The 18,514-nt window shown below is 38.4% G+C and overlaps 2 protein-coding genes across 2 annotated transcripts in view; one reads left to right on the forward strand and one right to left on the reverse strand.

Annotated features, from left to right (window-relative positions):
* Positions 1-18,514, reverse strand: part of slc35f1 (solute carrier family 35 member F1) — a 46,897-nt gene that overhangs the window by 20,864 nt on the left and 7,519 nt on the right. The gene's annotated exons all lie outside the window — the stretch shown is intronic.
* LOC311063280 (E3 ubiquitin-protein ligase TRIM35-like) lies at positions 1,982-6,894 on the forward strand. Its single transcript, XM_084082649.1, has 2 exons — positions 1,982-2,313; positions 5,636-6,894. The coding sequence occupies exons 1-2, from the start codon at positions 2,055-2,057 to the stop codon at positions 6,616-6,618; spliced, it is 1,242 nt and encodes a 413-aa protein (XP_083938775.1). The 5' UTR covers positions 1,982-2,054; the 3' UTR covers positions 6,619-6,894.

An 18,514-nucleotide genomic window follows, 5' to 3' on the forward strand; every position in this document is an offset into this window, starting at 1 on the left:
TGTATATGTTCCAATTGTTTAATGCCAAAACCAAAAATGAAATCTTAATAGCAATTATTTGTCAAGTATTTCATTGTGCTTTGTGTACATTGTGGTGTCATTGCCCATTATATCAGTGGTTTTCAACCTTTTTCATATAAAGGTCCATTATTTATTGAGCATTTGAGCCACAGAACCACCGTTTGATGAGATTTAGACTCTCAGACACAAAACTTATATATAATATGTTGTTATCATTGGATAAGATTTTGTCCACAATTCCATCCATGCTGTATTGATGTTGGTTCCATAGGAGAGATAATACAGGCAAACGTTGATCAAAACTAACAATTATTTAATTAGGTAATGCAGATGTTTAACAATTATTTAACTCTTGAGAGAATAAAATGAAAAAATGAAGGAAAAAATATATACACAGGTCTATTTGGTTTCATTTTAAGGCTGCCAACTAGGGTGGAGATGCAAAAAATTAGACCTTTTTTAAGAGGAATATCTCAATTTAAATGAACATTAAAGACTGTTGTCTGGTCACACATTGAGAACTGAAAAAGTGTATTCTATCCTTCCCTTTTTTAAAGCTTAGACTGAATAGTTGTATTAAGATTCTCTCAACAGAACAGTGTTGATTTTGAAAGCAAATTTTGATTTAGTTTTAGTCATATTTTAGTCATCTGAAATGTTTTAGTTTTTGTCTAGTTTTAGTCAACTAAATATCATCAGATTATAGTCGACTAAATCTACAGTTGATTTAGTCGACTAAAATGTATTTTGTCGGTGCCTTGATGACGTCATAATGGCTGATTTTACACTTGGTTGCATGCTGAAAATAGCAGATCTACAAGCTCACAACGCGTAGCAGTTGTGAGCTTGTAGATCTGCTATTTTCAGAGCGCAACACCCGAGCGCAACCAAACATAAAATGACTTGTCTTTTAGTTCTACTGGATCTCTTCTCCACTAGATCCTCACTAACATTTTAGTCTAGTTTTTATTTGTTGACGAAATTGTCAATATATTTAGTCTTAGTTTTAGTCATCGTAGCTTAGCCTTTATTTAGTTTTTATTTAGTTTTCGTCAGTGAAAAAAGTGATCGACGAACATAGTTCGTCATAGTTTTAGTCGAACAAGGCTGAAGCACTAAACAAACAGCCTGCACTGGGGAATCTTATTTATTTGGATGACAGATAGGAAGCTTTGGAGCGTTTACTGTACAAACGTAGATTAGTAGATTAGATCTACAAAAATAGATCGTTTTTTTTTCCTCCTGGCTAGTGGTGTGATACGTGTGGGTGAAACCTGTCAAACATGTTGAACCATAAATACACCCACTCACTGTTGGCCGTGGTGTAAAGTAACTAAGTACATTTACTCAAGTACTGTACGTAAGTAGTATTTCCAATTTTCAGAACTTTTACTTCTACTCCACTACATCTCAAAGGCAAATATTGTACTTTTACTCCACTATTATTATTTGAAAACTTTAGTAACAAGTTACTTTGCAGATATAAATTGTTATGTTATAAAACATACATTTACCACTTTAGCCTTATTTTATACCTAGGCTATTTGAAAATAGCAAATACCACTTCAGCCCTATATACTTTTTGGTGATTTGAAAATAGCAGATCTACAAGCTCAAAATAGGTTGTGATGCCGACGCATTGTGAGCTTGTAGATCTGCTATTTTCAAATGATGTTCTATTCATTTTATACATTTGAAAACTTGTAAAATGGGACTTTCTGCATAATGCGTACTTTCTACTTTTGGTACTTTAAGTACATTTTGAAACCAATACTTTTGTACTTTTACTCAAGTAAATGTTTTATTCTGGACTTTTACTTGTAACAGTATATAGAGTATTTACATTGCAGTATTGATACTTTTACTTAAGTAAGAAATGTGAGTACTTTTTCCGCCACTGCCTAATCTACACCTCCTGCCAAGTGTGTCACACATTTCCTCATGTGAGAGAGAGCGTCTGTTTGTCGTTACATTCATAAACCTCTGCCTTCGTTCAATCATACCATAAAACTTTGCCAAAAGTCGATTTAGACATGACCTATAAAAGGACCAGACGGGCCGTCTCAGACGCTCTGTCTGATCTGACCAAGGAGAAGCTGGAGGAATTCTGCAGCGCTTTGCTCGATCGCAGAGAAGAGCCGCGCGTTCGCCGCAACGCAATCCAGGGCAAGAGTATGACGGAGATCACAGACGTATTAGTGGAGACTTTCACCGAGGACGGAGCTGTTGAAGTGACGCTGAATCTTCTGAAGGAGATCGACTGCAACAAAGTGGCACAGGACCTTGGGATGGGTAAGATTTTAATCCTGATAATTTAATTGATTTTAAATATAAACTACAGAGTCAGGGATTTAAAGGACTGTAAGTTATCTTTCTTTCTTTTTGTAGAATAAATAATGGTTAAATAGTAAAATAAAAATAAAATACAATATATTGTGATATTGAATCATTGATATAGAGCAGTGGTTCTCAAACTTTTTCATGTCAAGGACCCCCAAATTGATATATATTTGTCCGCGGACCCCCATCTGAAAATGTTTTGAGCCAGGGACCCCCGGAAGAGAAGATTTGTGTTACAAATGCAAAAGTAAAAAATGCGAAGTGACGCGCTGTGAGCTTGTACATCTGCTAATTGTGAATAGCCAACGTATACATGGATAAAGTGGTTACCTACTTTTGCTGGGGACCCCCTGGAACCACCCCAAGGACCCCTGGGGGTCCCCGGACCCCACTTTGAGAACCAATGATATAGAGTGTGTGGTCAGCAACAGGGGTCATACACAGAACATACATGTATTTCACCAAATCAGAACTTTGTCAGAATGTGTCAGACTTTATTGACAGGATTCTTCTGCCTACACATACGTCACGTCCTAGTATGAGCCAATAGGGGAAGGGGATCAACATCACGGAAAGTTTAGAATATGTGTCGGTCCCGTTTTCATTTTTCACAAGATTGGTGGTTGTTGCAATGACCTGCACTACTATACTTCACCATATGTTCCATTATATCGTTGGTTCTCAAAGTGGGGTCCGGGGACCCCCAGGGGTACTTGAGGGGGTTCCAGGGGGTCCCCAGCTAAATGATGGACAGGAACCAAATGGACCCTTATGGGGCTGTAACTCTGAGTGTACAAATGGAACCAAATGGACCCTAACGGGTCCATTTGGTTCCATTTGTACACTCTCAGAGTTAGATTAACATTGATTTTACAATATGAATTGGGGTCCCAGAGGTATAAAGGCCATTAAATGGGGGTCCGTAGCCTAACGCATGTCAAACTGGGGGTCCTTGAAATTAAAATGGTTGAGAATCACTGCTAGAGAGCCGTAAAAACCTTCTCTTATTGGGGTCCCTGGCTTATCTTTTCAAATGGGGGTCCGCGGGCTAATAAGTGTCAATTTGGGGGTCCTTGACATGAAAAGGTTTGAGAACCACTGCATTATATGACGTAATAAACCCATAAAATGTAATTTTATGGGTTTATTCAATGTGTGCATTTCGTAATGCAATTCCAATGGTGAAAGCGGTGCTGTTGCTGTTTCACCCAGTGAAAGAATGGCAGATTCAGCCACGCCCCGAAATACCCGTACGTGTGTCTCAAAGAATAGAACCTTGAGATGCAGAACCTCACATTTTTGAGGGGGTTCTATAGACACATATAGCGTAATAGACCCTCCAGAAAAATGCGACTATGCGATCGCAGAATTTACCGCATAAACAGAAAAATGGTGCATAATTATGCGGGGGTAACGTTTTTTCAAAAAGGCCGCATTGCATGATATGTGCTTCGCATCGCATATTTACACATATTTCGCAACTTTTTGCATATTCCGCATATTGCCGCATATTTCACAACGTTCCGCATATTTCGCAACTTCCCGCAATTTCACTGCATAAATGAATATAAAAACCTGCATATTTCATCGCATAATCAAGAATTTTTGCCCGCGTTTTTTTTCTGGAGGGTCTAGCCTACAGTACATGTTGACATCCTAAAACCAGTGGTATAAAGTAACTAAGTACATTTACTCAAGTAGCCTATACCATACAGTACAAGTCAAACAGACAGACAGACAGTGAGACTGTGTTGCGACAGGCTGGGTCTATGCAGCCTGATTGATTGTAAACAACCTAAAAATCCTAAAGGTTTTCTGAAAGCCTTATGTTGCTATATACTGTACTGTATATAATATAGCTAAAATCTGAAATGACACATGATGCCTTCCCGGTTAAATGCTGTCATATCTTCATTCTCTACTCTCTGTATGTTTCCACTGTTCCACGGACACACCTTACATCACATGGTCTAAATACTTTGTCACCATCATAGAATAATGTTCCCCTTCATGAAAGCACAGCTATTCTATTCAAACTAGTTTATCAGGTAGAAACGTCCTCCTCTGGTGTCCTCACCTAACCCTGCCCTCTGGATTAAGAGCGTCTGGAATTGGAATTCCACGCCGAAAATAAATATATAATTTGCTTCGTTTCCATATTGTTTTTGTGCAGTAAATTAATATGCCAGCTTATTAAAGACTCCTTGTAACCTGGGCTGGACATTTTAATACTCCTTTAGCTTGTAGATCTGCTATTTTCAAATGGCCGAAATGTATATGGGGCTGAAGTGGTTAATGTGTGTTTTGTAATAATAATAAAAATCTACTCTGAGATGTAGTGGAGTAGAAGTAAAAGCACTGAACATTTGAAATACTCCAATAGTATTTAATGAATGTGCGTGCGTGCGCGTGTGTGTTTACGTGTGCGTGCGTGTGTGCGCGCGTGCGTGTGTGTGTGTGTGTGTGTGTGTGTGTGTGTGTGTGTGTGTGTGTGTGTGTGTGTGTGTGTGTGTGTGTGTGTGTGTGTGTGTGTGTGTGTGTGTGTGTGTGTGTGTGTGTGTGTGTGTGTGTGTGTGTGTGCGTGCGCGCGCGCGTGCGTGCGTGTGTGTGTGTGTATGTGTGTGTGTGTGTGTGTGTGGCCACAGGCTCCACACACACAGGCCACACACCTAAACATATCCAATGAGAGAGTGTGTGTGAAATATTTCAATATCAAGCAATAACTCATACCAAATATCAACAACGTTTTAGAAACAGGGACAAACCACAACCACCAGTCTTTACAAGCACCTTCACAGAAAAAACAAGGGTAATGTCGCTTACAATAAGCAGACATGGCAACCAATCATGACGGCGTTGCAAACCCTTTTTTGCCAAACACGCCCCCTTTCCAAAGCCACGCCTCCACCGTATTTATATGAACAGAAGTGCACGCCCACAATTCAGCCTAAACACATCCCACAAATGGACAGGGTGTTTCTTAGAGTGTTACACACACTCTCAAAAACAACAAGGCACCAAGCACTATAACTTCATATAACTATATATCATTCACCACTGTATTAGTTATAGTTGGGTGTGAACTCTGACATTCACTTGACTTAGAACTTTTTTTTAAATCATAATTTTATAGTTATAGTGCTGCTTAGTGTGAACGGCCAATTAAGAGAACTGTACAAACACAACATGGATGAGTTCTCTATGGAAACCTCAGCACAAATCTACAATCTTTTACGCTCTTGTTAATTTTCTCATTTAATCTTCCTTTCTTTAGTGAATCCGAGGGCCCAAGTGAAGTCTGACCTCAAGTCTCTGCAGGACAAGAGGGACAAATACAAAGAGTTTGAACAGAAATACAAAGAGGTGTTTCAACACAACAAGAAGACGGCGGTGGCCTCAGAGAAGCAGATCAGAGCAGACGTTGAAATGCTCCACCAGGTCCTGAGAGAGGAAGAGGAGGCCAGACTGGCAGATCTGAGGGAGGAAGAGAAGCAGAAGGCAGACGTTGTCCGCAGAGAGATGAAGAACATTCAGGAACAGATCTCCTCTCTCTCTGACAACATCTCTGCTGCAGAACAAGAGCTGCAGGAACCTAGTGGTTCATTTCTCAGAGTAGAGTGTCCAGGGCCAGAACCAGAACCACAGCTGGTCTCAGGAGTGATGATAGACGTGACCAAACACCTGGGAAACCTGACCTACAGAGTCTGGGAGAAGATGAAGGAGAAGGTCAAGTTCACTCCTGTCATTCTGGATCCAAACACAGCATCCATCTATCTCCGTCTGTCTGAAGACCTGACCAGTGTCAGATGTACAGGCACAGTGAAGAAGTGTCCTGACAACCCAGAGAGGTTCACTAATACTGCTGAAGTTCTGGGTTCTGAGGGTTTCAGTTCAGGAAAACACAGCTGGGAGGTGGAGGTTGGAGACCATCCTGACTGGCATATAGGTGTGGCTAAAGAGACTGTCGACAGGAAGGAAAAAAATCGTCACAATCCAGAATTTGGGTTCTGGGGTATACGGAATAATTATGTCCCAGTGCAGAGGAATAATCAGAGGATCAGAGTCCTGCTGGACTATGACAGGGGGGAGGTGTCCTTCTACGACCCTGAAGACATGACTCACATCTACACCCATGAAGACATTTTCACTGAGAAACTCTACCCATACTTCTTTGTCGGACTAGCCTATGATGCTAAAACCACCGACATCAAAATCTGTCAAGCAGAGATATCTCCCTCTGTCAAGTTAACATGTTAGCATGGCAGTGAGGTGCGTGCGTGTGCGTGTATGTGTGCGTGCGTGCGTGCATGTATGTGTGCGTGCCTGTATGAGTCAGACAGCAACATTCAATGCAGTAATGTCAGAATGTCAGCCCTTTTACAAGTCCATTCACAAAATGACAGAAGCTCCATTGTCACCCATGTCAGCCCAGCAACTTATCCAGACATCAGTCATATCAAAACTTGACCACTGTAACTCTCTCCTTACCGGCCTCCTGGCATGTTCACTTAAGCCTCTCTAAATGATCCAGAATGCAGCAGCACGCTTGGTTCGCATGTTCACACGTCTCCCCCCTTCTCCATTCCCTCCATTAGCTCCCAGTTACTGCCCGCACAGAGTACAACCCCCTCCCCCCCCCCCCCTGCTCTCTCAGATCAGCTAACACAGGGAAGCTGTCAGAACCTTCGCTTAAACACCCTGGACAACGCTCCACACGTCCCTGTCTCTTCTCCCTTCTGGCTACCAAACTATGGAATGAACTCCCCAGCAGTTAGAACTGCAGACTGACTCCCAATCTTCTGTCGTTACCTGAAGACTCACCTCTTCAGACTCCACCTCAGCCCGTAGCACTTGCCCTAGCTCACAACGCGCCTGTGAGCTTATAGATCGTCTATTTTTAAATATCTGTATATAGTGTTTAAAGTAGTAACTGTATAAAGTATATAGCGATAAAGTGGTTATGCATGTTTTGTAATAATAATCAAAATAAACGAAGTAACTAAAGTTTTCAAGTAATTGTAGTAAAAATACAATATTTGCCTCTGAGATGTAGTGGAGTAGAAGTAAAAGTACTGAACATTTAAAATAATCTAGTAAAGTGAAAATCCCTCAATTTTGTACTTAAGTACAGTACTTCAGTACATGTACTTAGTTACTTTCCACCACTGTATGAAGATATGGTTTTCTTTTTTTCTTTTCTGGTTATTGCCTGACATTTATGACGGTTCACACCTGATGCTAATCATCTAGTCACGTGATCATAGGTCTTTTCTGATCAGCTCATTTATTTGTATATTGATCTGTGACCTGACATAGGATTTGACCTTTACCCGTACTATTGAACTCTGCATATATTGTGTAGTGTATGTGTGTGTGTGTGTGTGTGTGTGTGTGTGTGTGTGTGTGTGTGTGTGTGTGTGTGTGTGTGTGTGTGTGTGTGTGTTAGTATCTATATATGGTGTATTTAGGTTCCTAGCGTGCTTTGCATTTTAACCCAGTGGTTCTCAAACCTTTTCATGTCAAGGACCCCCAAAATGATATGTATTTGGCTGCGGACCCCCCCACCTCCAACCATTTCAAAATATTTTGTTCCAGGGACCCCCAGAAGCAAAGAGTCCCTGGAACAAAATACTTTGAGATGGTGGTCTGTGGCCAAAATACATATAATTGTGGGGGTCCTTGAAATGGAAAAGTTTGAGAACCTCTGATATTATAATGATAGAAATATTTTGATTAATCATAATTTGTCTAATGTTCTAAACCTGCTTTAAATGTCAAATTAATATAATGCTGTCATTTTGGCCTAAATTCTGTCATGTACTCTATTCTCCCTATTTCTCCTGTCTCTGTCTATGCAAGGTCAAATTAGTTACAGGCCTTTCTGTGGTTATCTATTGTTTTAAGAACACCATATCTCGGTGTTCTGCTCCAAATGCATAACCCTTCTCGCAGTGTCACGAAGTTACCTCTGACCAGACAGGTCAGAGCCGAGGCTAACGTGTTGTTCGAGACATGTCGACGCTGTTTGTTCAAAGATAAACTGTCACACCATCATCACCATCTTCATCATCTACCATCATCATCCTCATCTGACGGTGACGTACTCATCCTATCCACCAATAGCAGGACTACTCCTCTGACGGCTGGACGCTCGATGTATCTTCAATGATGTCATATGTTTATGTTAACGGACGCTGTTAAAGACCAGTGCTTTCTCTGTTTAATGAGAGAGAGACGACGACCGATGATGCCTACCACTGTGATACTGTAACCTTCCCACTCTCTCTGTCTGAATACAAGATATTTAATTACACCCAATGGCTGCCTGTGTCCTGAGTCTGTTTTTTCTTTATCGCCTTTTATGAAAATGTTCTAATACTTATATGAATATCGATGTGATGTACTGCCATGTATCGATATCTATATATTTGGTTGATAGGGAAAAAACCTACTTTAACAATTGGTCCGATCGAAGCCGGATATGTTTAAAACAGGGTGGACGGGGGGAACTGAGCTATTGACCGGAACTGTACGGTCAGACTCTCTTCCCCTGGCAGACCATGTTTTAATACGTATCAAACGAACCAGCCCTGGGTGTAACGATTTATCACTTCTATTCAGATGAAGGTTATCTTTGAACAGTATCACATTTTTATTTTATTTTATTTTGTTTTGGACCTGGACGCGATCGCTGGACCTTTGGACTTGCCCCTTGACTCTCGACATGTCTCAAATTCCAGATGGTCCAGCCATCGGGGTCAGGATCCCTGAACCATCGATTTGATGAGTATATCTTTTTATTTTTATTTTTACCATGGTCCAGTGATTGGGATCTCCACGTAACTTCTCCATGTAAACCTTGATCTGATGAGTATACCTTTTTATATATTTTATTTTATTGTCTTTACCGAACGATTTGTCTCATAAATTATAAGCCTGTTTTTAAATTACTGTTTAACACAGCTCCGCCAGGGAGTCAGTCAAGTAAAAATGTTTTATCACCTATATTCCTGGGAAGACATTCCTAATGTCTCATAAATTCTCTTATCTAGTGGTCATTTATTAAGGTCCTTTCAGCGATTTCTTACCTACATGTATAATTCACAAGTCAGTCCTTTTGTTATATACTGGTTACTGCTTGTTGTTACTACGTTCTGTTTCGGTGGATTTCGTATTGATTACTATATCTTATCTGTCTCTTTCGTGAGCGTATATAGATTTGTTACCTTTGACCGGTTTTATTTTGACCACTGTAGATTAAAATCATCTAATCCATTTAATATATATTGAGCTTTAACAATAATGTTTTAATGCCTTAATAATACATTTTATATTCCTTTCTTTGAACCTTCTGTTCTAATTAATTGAACCAGTAAAAATATTTGGCCTTAATAATACGTTTTAAATAATAAGTTTCCTCCTTGTCAACTATTCAACTTCAGAATAATTGTCGCTGACTTCTCTATGTAGCTTTTAGATGACTTCATTTCCCATAAATCATTGCGGGCTTATACTTCCGGGGCGATTTATGGGAAACCCCGGTAGCTTCGGGGTCATCTGGCAGGCGAAAACATATTTTGTAGAAATCACTCGTCAGACACTAATTCATGCTAAAAATACAACACTAACCTTTATATCAGATTAACGCTTACAAGGAATCTTTTGGTGAACCTTTTTCTAAATACAGATATTTTTTATAGATCGTAGATCTGTGTTTTTTTTGTATATATATACATACGTACAGTATGTGTGCATGGGTCTACCTTGATGCCTGCAGGATGCGTACGTATGGATATAAATACCAGTAGTTCTTTGTATCTGTGGGTATATGTATATCGACAGGCATATGTATGTATGTGTGTATATATAGGTATAACTGCAAGATACCATTTATGGTCAAATCGCTCATTTTCCTGACTTTTATGTCGGGTCAAAAGAGGGATTGTGATAATCATTAGACATTACGTTTCAAGAGTTAAATCTTTTTATTTTAATTGTAATATTGTTTCATTTATGTTACACAAACAAGACTTTATGAACAGACTACTCCTTAATTTTGATTTAATTTTATTTTATTAATTTTGATTTAAACTAAAATGTTTTATAAACCCCTTTAAATTCATGAAAAACATTCTTGAATATATATAGTATAATATGGTCTAGACGGTCACTTATATAACTCATCATTTATTTTCGTTCTTCAAAACTTTTTGAACGGGGAATCTTTTCAGGGCTTTGAGCGTGTCAAACTTTAACTATAGTCTGTTAGAGCGCCCGTATCCACTGCCATAAATAGATTCTAGACTAAACGTTCTTAAAAATACAATATTTCACTATATATCTATCTCTCTCTCTCTCTCTCTCCATCTCTCCATCTCTCTCTCTCTCTCTTTTTCTCTTCCTTCCTCTCCGCGGTAAACATTTAGGCTGCTCATAGTTGCTTTTGTGCTGTTAATGTGTTGACAAGTTGTTGACTGACATGCTCAGGGTAATTTTTTGTGAGAGCAGCCCTCTTGTGCTATGGAAAAGTGTAGGATAATGACGTAAGAAGGTTATATTAACCGCGCACGATCTGTACTGGACATCCTCCATATTTTTTACACTGGTGTTTGACTAAGCAGCTGGATATTCTCATTTCTGAATATTTCCAGTTATTTATTTATATATAGATACTTGTGCTAGGTTCCGCCCTGTATGAGTATGTATATATGTATATGGATTTATGGTGTACCTCTGATCATATCATCTAGAATAACCCCCGATCCAAACCTTGGGGTGTTCGATGAGAACGTTTTAGGTACATGTATAAATCATTATGCTGGTCTCACACCAGGGGAGGGTGGACCAAGTATAGATAAGTGTGCGACCCCTCGTCATTCGCGTAAATTAATTTTGTGTTAATGTTTGTCACGAGAACTAATATATCTATTTTACTCTGTAGGATTATGAATATTGGTCGACTGGCATTCACAAATTATTGATTTTCGGGGATATGTTTTTCATAAATTATTGTACGTGTGGTAGACCATTAATCGATAAAAATGGTTGATTTAAGCAATCACAAGAGCTCATTCGTCTGCTAGACAGACTAAGTCGACTAATAAACTCAACCCAGGAATGCTGATTATTTTCTGTGGTTTCATTGCAGTACTTATATCTTAAACTCAGACCTCTGTAACCATATTTTGACCATTCTAGTTCCATCCCTCGCCACATGTATGGATATGTCTATATAGACATATTCCTTAAATAATAGGTTCTAATTTTTTTTTTGGATTTTCTTTAATGGTCTCTCTTACACTCCATTTGACTCAATTACCCAGAATTCATTCAACAGGAAGTATCAGCTTCCCTGTCACGTCACTTTACCACGTCACTCCTACACATTCCATTGAATTCAATACTTATCAGGGTCACTCCTACACATTCCATTGAATTCAATACTTATCAGTGAATATTAGATTAAATACATTACAATATTATAATATTCTTTATACTATTCTTTGGAAACATTTTAATGATGAATAAGAAGAATTATTTTAAAGTTTTAAAGATATTTGATCATTTTTGACTAAAACTTGTAGATCTGCTATTTTATTTTTTTCCAAAGTCTGTGTTTTCTTTTCAATTTATTTTGATGTACTTTATCTAACTCTAACTCTTCGCAACGAATATGTGTATTTTAATTTTGTCATTGTTATATTTTAATTTTAAACATTTTAATCATAATTCTTTCATATATTCTGTATCCATACGATGTAACGCCATGTATGGTTATAGGTATCTGAGGGTATTGGAAGGTTTAAAATTATTATATATATGTATATAGATATATGAATATATGTATTTCTTTATTTGTTTTCTTTTGTACTGTCATTTTTTTGTTTGTCTATTTTCAGAACAAAACACAGTATGCCTCACGTTCCAGGCCAATTCGTATTGTGCTGTAAATAGACCTAGGAGGTAAGTGGGGTACAACCCCACAACTGATTTACATATTAATACGAATCCTGGAATGCATTTGTTTGTTTTTAGTTTAGATGAAGGATAAAAGAATAAATCAGTGAAGAGTCATTCATTTTCACAGTTGTCCTAAGCTCGGTGGAAATGAATGTACCCTTCAGAATAGAACCTCAAATAAGTATTTCCATATTTTCTTTTACATTTTCATGTTCCCATTGTGTTTAAATCTGATTTGTTTCTTTTACATGTCACCTCCATTACCCATTTTGTTTCTTTTCCATGTCACATCCATTCCCCATTGAATGTGACAAGGGGAGAGATTTGTAGATGAATAATTGATTTGATTTGCTGAATATACTTAGATTGAAAACATTTGAAAATTACACAAACAGTTTGTATTTACTCAGGTTGTACTTACTTAATCCATTAACATGATTCCTCCTACCAAAATAAACCCCATATACATGCAATCAGGAGGTATTACATTCGGGGAGTATTTCCTGGGTTTTGGGGCCATTCCACTGAGTTTTTCCATAAATAAAGTAAAGTTATTTGTTAGTGGGGATGTGAATGGTTAATCAACTGTTGCTAAAGGCCGCAGGTGGAAGGCTAGACACAGCCCTACTACCAAAAAGTAAAAATACAGGTCAGAAGTGTACCGTTTCATTTTAAATACTTAAAAACTTGTTAAAGTATCTGGACCAGCTCAACACGAGGAGGGGTAATTCTCTTATCTGAATTGTCCAGAATCGTCTTTGATCAGTTACGTAGGTGTCTTGTCAAAGTCCAATTTCAAAAACTTGTCAGCCTGGTCAATTTCCTCTCTCTCTATCAACCAAAACGGGCTATGGGTCATTAACAGGTGCTAAAATTGATCAAATCTAAACATATTTTGAAAAGGTTTGTTTGGAACGGTACATTAGCTGAGATTTTTGAATTATAATAAAATTATTTGTTAGTGGAGATGTGAATTGTTAATCAGCTGTTGCTGAACGCTGCAGGTGGAGAGCTAGACACGACTCCACTAAACAAAAGGTAATACCCGGGAAAAACTTTGTCGTATGTGTCTCGAAATCTCATGAAATATAACCCTGTTTTACTTCCTAATTGAATGAATAACCATTATATACAGTCCTTTCAAAGTAATATCTGTTAATAACTTATACAACCCCTTACATTTTTTTTAATAATATATATCTATATATTAAATACATAACTAACCATTTATTTTTTAAAGGCATTAAGCCACTTTGTCACAATGTAAGGTTTGTTAAATCTACACTTCGATTTAAATTATACAGTCCTTAAAATATATTTGTACTTCCAATCCATTTGCCCTTTAGGTCATTTGAAATCTCTGTGTCCTTACTTAGTCACTGTAAGCCTGTCTGTGTCTGGTTTGGTTTGAATAATGTCACAAGGTACAATCAGCTTGCCCTTTGACCCTATCCAAATCATGATCAAGAGGTAGGCTTGATAGAAATATTTTGATTAATCATAATTTGTCTAATGTTCTAAACCTGCTTTAAATGTCAAATTAATATAATGCTGTCATTTTGGCCTAAATTCTGTCATGTACTCTATTCTCCCTATTTCTCCTGTCTCTGTCTATGCAAGGTCAAATTAGTTACAGGCCTTTCTGTGGTTATCTATTGTTTTAAGAACACCATATCTCGGTGTTCTGCTCCAAATGCATAACCCTTCTCGCAGTGTCACGAAGTTACCTCTGACCAGACAGGTCAGAGCCGAGGCTAACGTGTTGTTCGAGACATGTCGACGCTGTTTGTTCAAAGATAAACTGTCACACCATCATCACCATCTTCATCATCTACCATCATCATCCTCATCTGACGGTGACGTACTCATCCTATCCACCAATAGCAGGACTACTCCTCTGACGGCTGGACGCTCGATGTATCTTCAATGATGTCATATGTTTATGTTAACGGACGCTGTTAAAGACCAGTGCTTTCTCTGTTTAATGAGAGAGAGACGACGACCGATGATGCCTACCACTGTGATACTGTAACCTTCCCACTCTCTCTGTCTGAATACAAGATATTTAATTACACCCAATGGCTGCCTGTGTCCTGAGTCTGTTTTTTCTTTATCGCCTTTTATGAAAATGTTCTAATACTTATATGAATATCGATGTGATGTACTGCCATGTATCGATATCTATATATTTGGTTGATAGGGAAAAAACCTACTTTAACATATAACAACATACGTTTTTCTGAAAACTGTTAGAATTTAGAAGACATTTGTAGAATCGGCCTCAGGACTTATTCTTAATTAGTTAAATGTCTTCATGCTGTCACAAAGTTATATTTCATAATTATTAAATAATCTCCTATTCGCAATTATTTGATATAATCAAGCATTATTGTGCATATTCGTCATAATTGTTTCCCCTTCATCTTTATGAATCCATCTCTTGCAAACGTTTTTTTTTCAAATAAATTGCGGAAATAGACGATCTGCAAGTTCATTCTTATTTGATTAGAATGTGATTCATGTTTCTTTACAAAGCCTCAATGTAGAGAGAATATAATCGCACATCCACTGTTACTTATTTCAGGTGCGTTGGATAGTAGACAATCTGAATCAAACAAGAAGTCCCGCACATTAACCCATTAATACCTGGAACGCATCTGTGTCACTTTCGATTTCTTTGGCTATTCAAAAATAGCAGATCTACAAGCTCATATTTTTGAAAAATCGTGAAAAATGTGTTTTTATATTTTTTTCAAAAAACTGTTAGGATTTAGATTTTTTTTAAAGAATTGCCGGTCTTAATGGGTCAAATGACAAACGTTTCGGTCCGTCAGGACCTTCCTCAATAGTGTCTTACAATACTGATCACTTTGTGCTCTTATATACAAACACTGCATCTGGTTCACAGGTGTGAGACAATCACACTCCCAATGGGAGTGTCACTCAATGGTTGTCTCTAGTGCAGTGGTTCTCAAACTTTTTCATGTCAAGGACCCCCGAAAATGATATGTATTTGGCCGCGGACCCCCATCTAAAAATATTTTGTTCCAGGGACCCCCAGAAGCAAAGATTTCAGTTACAAATGTTCGCTTTAAAAAAACATACCGGTATATTCAAAGATTTGCAGAAATGTTCAAGAATTTTCAAAAATAGCAGATCTACAAGCTCATGAGCTTGTATATCTGCTATTTTTGAATAGCCAAAGTATAAAAGGTCATAATTATTGTGATGCTATATTAACACTTTTTGCTGGGGACCCCCTGGAACCCCCTCAAGTACCCCTGGGGGTCCCCGGACCCCACTTTGAGAACCAATGCTCTAGTGTGTGAGCTTGTCGATTTGCCCAGACTCAACATATATACATCCATTATTTACACATATTCACAAATGTTTATACAGAAACAAACTTAAGAAATGAAAACATCGGCCTTGCGGCTTTCACAAGTCACTCTTAACTTTGCATTAGAGCTTGGTTTTGCCCAGACAATTAATATAAATAATATTACAGAGTTTTCAAATGCATAGTCCCACAAAGAATTACAACATCACATGCCATGGAATTTCATCGTTCAACCCTTTTGGGAATAATGTTTGTAGGGTATAAATCCAATAAACTTCTCTTTTGTTTAGTATTTCATCTATGTTTCCCCATCTCTCAGGTAGAATATTTTTTTCAATCCCTTGGAATTTGAACGATGAGATGTCATGTTTGAAGTCATTAAAATGTACTGCTACTGGGTAGTTCCTGTCATTTCTCCTTATTGTGCTTTTGTGCTCACTCATTCTTTGTTTGAGCTGGCGTGATGTTTTTTCCCACATACACCATGCAGTCCGCATGGACATTTAATCAAATAAATATTTATCTTTACAAAGCCTAAAATAAAATAAAAATATGTGTAATCACTGTGTATTCATTAATGCAGTGGTTCTCAAACGTTTCCATGTCAAGGACCCCCAAATGAACATAATATGAAGACACATATGAGGTTAGACAGGTCACTCATACCTGTCTAACTGCTTCTGCAGAGTGAGTGACACACACAGCCACCATCCACCAGAGGGAGCCACCGTAACAATTTACTATTTACAATTCAGGCATTTATCAGACACTCTTCATCCATTGAGACCTGAAGCCGATTCTACATGTCTCCTAAATCCTAACAGTATTCTGAAAAACGTATGTTTCTATATCAGTGGTGTTCAATCTTTTTCATGTCAAGGACCCCCAAAATGATATGTATTTGGCCGCCGACCCCCATCTCAAAATATGTTGTTCCAGGGACCCCCAGCAGCAAAGATTTAAATTAAAAATGTTCACTTTAAAATAATATATATTCAAAGATTTGCACACATTTTCACGATTTTTGAATAGCCAAAAGTGTAAAATAATGCTTTTTAGCTCAAATCTAAAAATGACACAGTTCCAGGTCTTAATGGGTTAATCCAGAGAGACTAAGGACAACACAAAATAATCACATGCATAGAAATAGTATTCTTGGATCATGGGTAAACCAAGAATCAGTGGTGTGAAGTAACTAAGTACATTTACTCAAGTACAGTAGGCCTACTTAAGTAAAATGTTTAGGTATTTTTTACTTTACTGGAATATTTCCAATGTTCAGTACTTTTACTTCTACTCCACTTCATATCAGAGGAAAATATTGTACTTTTACTAATTCAATTAAATTATTTAAAAAACTTGTGGATTTAGATTATTATCACAAAACATACATTAACCACTTCAGCCCTATGTCCATTTAGACCATTTGAAAATAGCAGATCTACAAGCTATCATCAGATCTGCAAAATGAATCACTGGTTTCTTTCAGAACTGGCCTGATAAAGCATCTGTCAGAAAACTACAAGTGAGATCGATATTAAAACTACAAGTGGGGATAGTTGCACAAATGTTCACAATTTTTCAAAAATAGCAGATCTACAAGCTCATAGCGCTGCACTTGGTGCCGCGCTATGAGCTTGTAGATCTGCTATTTTTGAATAGCCAAAGTATACTGTAAAATAACTTTAACCATTATTTTATACTTTGGCTATTCAAGAATAGCAGATCTACAAGCTCATAGCGCGGCACTTGAAATTAAAAAACTGCCACGAGGTTCCCTTTTCTCCTCTGTAAACGTAGCTGAACCAGAAGGTTCCCGGTTCGATACCCCGCTCTCTCAGAGTCAGTGTGGAAGTGTCCTTGAGCAAGACACTGAACCTCCTACTGCTAAGCAAAGCAAAGTTTGTTGTTTACCCAGGGTGTCGGACTAAGTACGAAACTTGTTTCCAGCCGGACCCTGCATGGAAGCCTTGCTCAAGGGCTATTCAGCGGTGATTCATGATCGATGTGATGAATTGGGGAATCGAACTAGGGACCTTCCCGTATCAAGGCCGCCCCTCTAACCACTAGGCCACCGCTGCCACAAAGCTACTGCGTTGTCGGCAGCACAACGCAGTAGCTGCTCCTGATGAGCAGGTTGGTGTGTGTGCGTGTGCATGTGCGTGCATGCTTATGTGTGCGTGTGCGTGCGTGCGTGCGCGTGCGCGTGTGCGTGTGTGTGTGTGTGTGTCATGTAGTCATGCTCTAAGGGGTCATGAATGCAGGAAATGGACGGACAAAGAGGGCAGTCTGTAGCAGCATGGACACACACACACACACACACACACACACACACACACACACACACACACACACACACACACACACACACACACACACACACACACACACACACACACACACACACACACACACACACACACACACACACACACACTCACTCACTCACTCACTCACACACACACACACACACACACACACACACACACACACACACACACACACACACACACAAAGGAAGGGGTATTTTTTTCCATAGACCACAGAGAACAGAGGATCCAGTGAAATATGGATCCATAACAGTGTGTTTCATAGTAGTGTATGACTGTGTGTTTCCCATCAGAATGGAACCATGTTGAAGCTCTCTGGGAGAACAACCGCATTTTATCAAGACTTGAGAGTCAAAACAACCCTGCTAGCTACCAGTGGTGTGAAGTAACCAAGTACATTTACTCAAGTACTGTACTTAAAAGACCTGAGGCAGCGTCTAAAAAAATTCAAAATCCTAACAATTTTAAGGAAAAAAATATTTTAAAAAAGTTTTTCACGATTTTTCAAAAATAGCAGATCTAC

Source organism: Gymnoscopelus microlampas, assembly GCF_963454915.1.
Source record: "Gymnoscopelus microlampas genome assembly, chromosome: 16".
In the NCBI taxonomy this organism is placed as follows: Eukaryota; Metazoa; Chordata; class Actinopteri; order Myctophiformes; family Myctophidae; genus Gymnoscopelus; species Gymnoscopelus microlampas.